The sequence below is a fragment of the Nannospalax galili genome, unplaced genomic scaffold, assembly GCF_000622305.1.
Source record: "Nannospalax galili isolate Female #2095 unplaced genomic scaffold, S.galili_v1.0 scaffold639, whole genome shotgun sequence".
In the NCBI taxonomy this organism is placed as follows: domain Eukaryota; kingdom Metazoa; phylum Chordata; class Mammalia; order Rodentia; family Spalacidae; genus Nannospalax; species Nannospalax galili.
The window spans coordinates 2,236,257-2,243,177 of record NW_008344644.1 but is presented as its reverse complement, the minus strand read 5'-3'; the positions used below and the strand labels follow the sequence as shown (position 1 = coordinate 2,243,177).

The window sequence follows — 6,921 nt, the reverse complement described above, 5'->3', positions numbered from 1 at the left end:
AAATCCCTAATTTTAGAAATATATTAAACTTTGAAGAAGGTTTTATCCTGAAACTTCATAACTTTTTAAAATGTAATAATCACAAGATAAACTGGCTAGGTTGGATCAATTTTAATTTTTATATTTCCTTTAATTATTATGCATCCAAGAAAAAGAAAAAAAGACCACAAAAAATGCCAGTTTGACATGACAGATTTTTCCACTTTCATTGCAAAAGCAGTGTATGCCCAAGAAGACTCAGTGGAGTTGTGAAATGTAAGAAATTCTGCCCATGCCTGGATAGTGAAAGACTCAGAGCCTGGCTGCCCCTCCCCTCTCCTAAAAAAAAAAAAAAAAAAAAAAGAGAGAGAGAGAGAGAGAACATAGAGACTCTTAAGGAGGGCTCAGTGATCTTGAAGTGATGAATGACAATGTGATTTCTCAAAATTAACACTTCAGATTACTTGTCACAGTAGTGTGTCTACAATGTACACATGGGCTGATCTATTTTGGAATATTAAATATTTAAATGAAAAAATGTAAATCATAAAAAATATATTTTGCCAGACTGATCTACATAGTGAGATCCAGGACAGCTGGAGCTACAGGGATACCCTATCTCAAAAAGACCGAAAAAAAAGAAGAGTTTATTTAGCTTATAGTTCCAAAGGGAGCAATTTTTTTCTGATTTACATTATCAAAAGAGACAGGTTGCTGCAATGAAAATATTTAGCATTTTTACTTGAAGTTTCATAAAGGCAATATTACTTTTACTATGTCATAGGTGTGTTTCTATTCTTTGTTGGTAGGAAAGCAAAATCATTAGTTAACAAAAACTGCATCAGGAACATTCTAGTGTTAAGGAAATGTGTTCATTTCCTTTTAGCTTTAGTCATTCCTTTTTTACCAACTTTAACTGACTATTTGAAAAGAAAATCTTACCAATAAAGATTATTATACTAGAAATATACTCCAATATATCCCCTCTATTGACAACTCTTTCTGAAGAGAACATTTCAATTTACTATATATGATAAGAGCAGGCTGCTAGTTTATCCCTTTCTAGTTTTTTTTTTTTTTTAAAAAGGTCCTCTTTTAAGAGGATCCTTCTGTGTTTACAGGACCTTAGCTACTCATAACACCAAAGATTAAAGGGAAATTAGGTTAATCTACTTAGTTCCTCCAATTGAGTCTCCAGGACCCAAACATAACTTTATCTGTGTTCCAGATCAAGTTTTACTGAATAGTATTTCAAACAATTTCACACAAATTGAATCAGATTACTCAATTTGGATCAATGTGCTGTGAAGTGAAACTTAGTTAAAAGATAAAATTACTGTAATCAATTTACTTGCTGACAGATGACCCCAGTCTGTACTGACCTACAAGTATCCACATCATCTGACATTCAACATCCTCATGAAACTGGGATCTTTAATGTCAGTTTGTGCCCTAGAGGAGTTCAAAGCTCAGGATTGGCTTTCTTTGGGCAAATACCCAGAAGCAAGCTTTGTTGCTTTGACAGTGAGTAAGGCACCTCTGAACAAGTTTAAACCAGAGATGAAGAACAATGTTAAGTGTGACATGGCTGAACAAACTTAATTACAGAGAGATTCAATTATAATGTGACATTAAAAGAAAAGCTAACATTAACTGAAAAAAAGAAATATTATCTTATATTTTCCAATGATGTTTACACTCTGAAGGTGGTACTCACAGCCATTGGCTCTTACAAAACCCCAAAATCTCATTAGGATTCTTTTATTTGGGAGAGAAAATTTCTTACCCATAAAAGTGGACTTTAGTGTATTGCCCAGAACCTGACACTATTACACCTGATAACATGAGTGTTTCATAATTTAGTTATAAAACTTTATTTGTTTAAAGCAATTTTACTACACAGTTACCATTTTGATGTAGTTAACATTTTTTTTTCTTTTTCTCACCAAGGGAAAATAAATGTTATTATACAAGGTTTCAGTTGAACACTTGCTTTATTTCTCCTTGATTTATGTCAGTTAACAAAGTTAATGGAGACTAGAGATTTATTACCTTGGGATATGGCCTTAAGTAGCAAGTTTCAGATTTGTACCTGGTCCTTTCATAAGCGTCACCATTTAAGGGGGTATGCGGGGGGTGGGGAGTCATAGGAATAAGATTAATTCTGAAAATATAGCTGCAGAAATTTGTTTCTATAATTGCAATTAGTAAAAAGAGATCATTAAATTTCTGAGGAAACGTATCTGATGAATTTTGTGATTTTTTTTCTCCTAATGAAGAACTTTTTCATTTTTCTCTTCACATGACAGAAACAGTGAGTAAATTTTTTGCGAACATTTATTTGCTGGAAGATTTTCATTAAATACTAATTTTAAAGTTCAGATAAGTTTACAGTAACAAAATTCTGGAGCATCTATTAAATGTACTGGAATTTCAGTCATGATTTGAGCAATAAAAACTCTTTTTTAAAGATATTGATAAAAAAGAGGTATAATTCAATTATGAACATTGATTGTTTAAGCTAAACATTATCTTCATCTGATTACATTTATCAAGTGTTCATTGACAAGGAAATTTTGACAAAGAAAATATGAATATATCTGCAAAATGATAACATATTTCTACTGGTAGAATATTCAGGTGCCTGAAACCAAGTATCAAGCATGCCCTTTGTTCTTGGCATGTTAAATAAGTTAAACATAGTGTTCTGGAAGAAAATGTAGTGTTGTAGTTCAAAAGTGTACCTGTTCCGATGAACATGACGTCATACTGGCCATCTTCTGCATCCACTCGATCAACTACAATTTGTGTGAACTGATAATTTACATCTGTTTTGATCATTATTGGGCGGTTATTAATTGGAAATACTGGGTTGTACATAGCTGGATGACTTCTTGCAAAGGTTATCACATCATCAGGAAGGTCCTTTGTAGAGTCAAAGCCTCCAAACGTCTTACTGGGACACTATTAGGAAAAAGAGAAAAATATTTTTTCCTGGAATTCTCATGAATAGTATTATAAATTATAAAATAAAACATCTTTAATGACCTATAAATCCAAATATGTAATTACTTTTATTATTTATATTAAAACAAATATAAGTAAAAATTATTACTAGCTCTAATGTAATTAATTAGTTGATGCAAAAATAGATACATATTTTCTAAACAAATCTAAATCCCAATGTTAATAAATGTTAAAGTATGTCATCACCCCCCCCAATTTTCATATGATCTAAAGTATGTCATCATCCCCACCCACAAATTTTCATATGCATCTGAAGTATTCAGTGCACAGGTGACTGAGCATCTATTATTTGCAGCATCTTGTGTTTATTCCCGTGATATAATTTTTTAATAAATTTTTTAATTGAATTTTTGTACTTTATACAAAACATCTTAATTGTTCTCAATCTTCTTTATACCCCCTTCCCCATTGGCACTCTCCCATACCCTCCCACCCACTGGAATTCAAACATTCTGTCATTTGTGTTAAGGAATATTGCGTCAAATTAGTGTCTCCAGATGTCCCTTAGTATAAGTTCAAGTTCCTGCACTGGGGTCTAGGCAGATAGATTTTTAATATAATTAATGGAATACTCTATAACTAAATGCAATTAATAATGCTTAGAGAAACAGAACTCTACTTCAATATATTTTTCTTTGTTTAAAGTCATGCTGAAATATAAATGATCTTTTCAAACTGAAAGACAATATAAATTGCTATTTATTTCATATTATATAACATAACCCTAAGATATACCATCAATGGCTTAAAATTAAATAATTCAGCATGGTGTTAGTCAGAGTCTAGCAACACACATGGCACAGGAACTAATAACTCAGAGTGGACACAAAACCAAACACAGATTTGCCCAAGAAACACGAAGCGAAGTATTGCTGTGGTTTGACTATATGCTTTCTCTGGATAGAAATACTCTTACTAGTTAATTCCAGAAATGAGAAATAGAAGACTTAATGTGCCTCTTCACTGTATTTAACTGTGCAGTACAGTGTTCTTACAGTACAATCCAGGCTTATGTATCTTGTCTTAAACTTGGGCAATTCTTAACATTTAATATAAGAGCCTGAGAGATTAAATCTAATTAAGAGGAGACCCAGATTTTAGAAGATTAGGACAAGAAATCAATTGTCTTTGCCAGTTACTTGAAAATGTCATGAATAATTCATGAGAGATAAAATAAAGCCTTGAAGTGAGAACACTGCATATATGCATGCATGTTTCATATGTATATAGGTGAGATATGAGAATCAAATGGTACAGAATATTTATAAATAAACTTCTAAGCTGGGAATGGTGGTGTATGCCTTTAATACAAGCACTTGGGATGCAGGGTCAGGTAGATCTCTGTGCAATCAAGACCGGCCTAGTCTACACAGAGAATTCTAGGCCAGCTGGGGTTACAGGGAGATCCTGTCTCAAAAGGACAAAATAAGTAAATAAATAATAAATAAATAAATACAAAAACAAAAAAAACCTTCCTTTTTAAAAATAAATTACAAGATTATTTAAATAATGTTATAGAAATATCAAATTTCCAATTAAAAATCTGGAAGAGGGCTAGTGAGAGAGCTCAGTGGGTAAAGGCTCTTGCTGCCAAGCCTAGATCCTCAGGGTCAACATGGTAGGAGACAGCTAGCATCACAAAGTGTTCTCCCACCTCCACATATACGCCATGGCATGTGTGCTCCTGTCCCCACCACAACAATGAACAAATAAATGTAAATTTTTATAATAATGGACTGCTGGTAGTGGTGGGCCATGCCTTTAATCCCAGCATTCTGGAGAAAAAGGCTAGTAGATCTCTGTGAGATAGAGACCAGTCAGATCTACATATAAAGTTCCGGGTCATCTAGGGCTACAGGGAAAAAACTGTATCAAAACCAAAACAAAAAAAAAATTTAATGCCATTAAAAATAATTCATGTTCTCCTTTTCTACCATGTAAGCATAGTGGGCAAAAATTTAGAAATATGTAACACCTGAAAACCAAAGTAAAGGATTATTTTGAGCTTTCTTGTGACTTTCTTACCCTCTTGTTCACTGTCAATTTGTTGATGTTGCTGTATCTAATATAACTCAGGTTATAGGATTTTCTTTAAAAATTAACAAAATAGCATGGCAGTAGCATGCTGTTTGAATATCATATATATATGACCCCCTTCAGTGATGTTGATGGGATAAATGGTAGTCAAAGCTGGCATCCTTAATAATCTCATCACAGTGAACTTGGTACATGGAGCTGGTTGTCATCTCTGATTCCCCCATTAGGGGAAACTTCCTGCCTCTTTTCTGTTATGTTTTGAGCACATTGCTTGCTGATGTAGTTTCTCATGTTCTAACAGTTAAGTGTAAATAGGGAGTTAGCATTAAAGTGTTGGGCTGAATATTGGCTCTCTTACTTCACATGTCTTTGCCTCAGAATTTACATCCTTGATGGGAATCATAATTATCTAGTGGTGTATTCATTTGTATCTCATGTGTAGCTATATCTATGTCTATGTATGTATGATGAGAATAATAAGTGTCTAGTGATGTATACATTTGTATCTCACATGTACCTATATCCACATCTATCTATGTACAGTATTTCCCTCAGAATAAGCCTAGAATATAGTAATTATCACATTTTCTCTCGACTGTCATTGATTCCACACATAGTATAAACATACTCAAATAAAAAACTATTTTTAAATTCTAAATACCAGTATAGTATCAAATACAGATCTCCATCGGCTAGCCTTGAGGATATAAAATTGCTTGCTAACAAAATGAAAATAATTTGTTATTAAGATCTTGAGTAAATACCTTGTGTTTTTAAAATTAGAATATATATTATTGAATTTTTGTGCATTTCATATGACTTAATCATATTTAGACCCCCTTCCCCTACCTGCACTCCCATGCCCCCCCACCAGATTTTATGCATTCTTTCATTTTTGTTAAGGCCTATTGAATAAAGTTTGTGTGCCTAGATGTCATAAACTTCATTTGTTTTCTCATAATCAAAGAATATTCCATCTTAATCATTATTCTCGTGTTGTATTTTTCTTACAGAGTTTATCAGGTACAAATAAATTTTATGAATGCAAACTTTTCAATTTTCTCATAGATAATATTAGCAATGCAGAAAGTGACAATATTGAATGTTTATCTCTAACAAAGAAATAAAAACAGAAGTTACTTGAATTCAGCAGACTATGAAACCCATAGCAAAATCAAATAGCTAAATTACAAATACAAGCTTTTTCATATTACAAAATTATTTTCTGTAAAGTTTCTTTTAAAAAAATATTTTATTTAGCCAGGTGTGGTTGTGCACGCCTTTAATCCCAGCACTCGGGAGGCAGAGGCAGGCAGATCTCTGTGAGTTCAAGGCCAGCCTGGTCTACATAGTGAGTTCCTAGGGCTACAGGGAGACCCTGTCTCAAAAAGACCAAAAAAATTTTTTTTTATTTATTGCTTTTATTTTATATGTACGAGTGTATTGCCTGCATGTATGTGTGTGCACCTGTGTCATGCAATGCTGCAGAGGTCAGAAAAGGGTTTCAGATTCCCTTGGAACTGGAGTTAAGGGCAGGTCATAGCCGCCATGTGGGTGCTGGGAATTGAAACCAGGTCTTCTTCAAGAGCAGTCAGTGCTCTTAACTGCTGAGCCATCTCTGCAGCCCCTCTGTAAAGTTTCTTTAGATAAGAAATTTTTTTTTTCACTTAAGTATCTAAAGCTGTTTTCCTTTGCATTCCTCCAGAATGATTTGTTCTTATTCTTTACCTTAATTTGAGGGACTTCAAGAAGATACTTGTTTTTTGTTTTTGTTTTTGTTTTTTTCATGCAGAAGAATTCATTCCAAGGCAATTGACATTGAGACGTTTTCACATGCATTTCTAATCTCTATATACATGACTATCACTGGTCACAGTC

The 6,921-nt window shown here is 33.2% G+C and overlaps 1 protein-coding gene across 11 annotated transcripts in view; it reads right to left on the bottom strand.

The window, feature by feature from the left end:
• Sema3a (semaphorin 3A) overlaps positions 1-6,921 on the bottom strand; it is a 540,175-nt gene that overhangs the window by 37,975 nt on the left and 495,279 nt on the right. For all 11 annotated transcript variants that reach the window (XM_029567263.1, XM_029567262.1, XM_029567260.1 and 8 more), the window contains one exon: positions 2,724-2,943. In XM_029567263.1, coding sequence (XP_029423123.1) covers positions 2,724-2,943 — 220 coding nt within the window. The remainder of the gene's footprint in view (positions 1-2,723; positions 2,944-6,921) is intronic.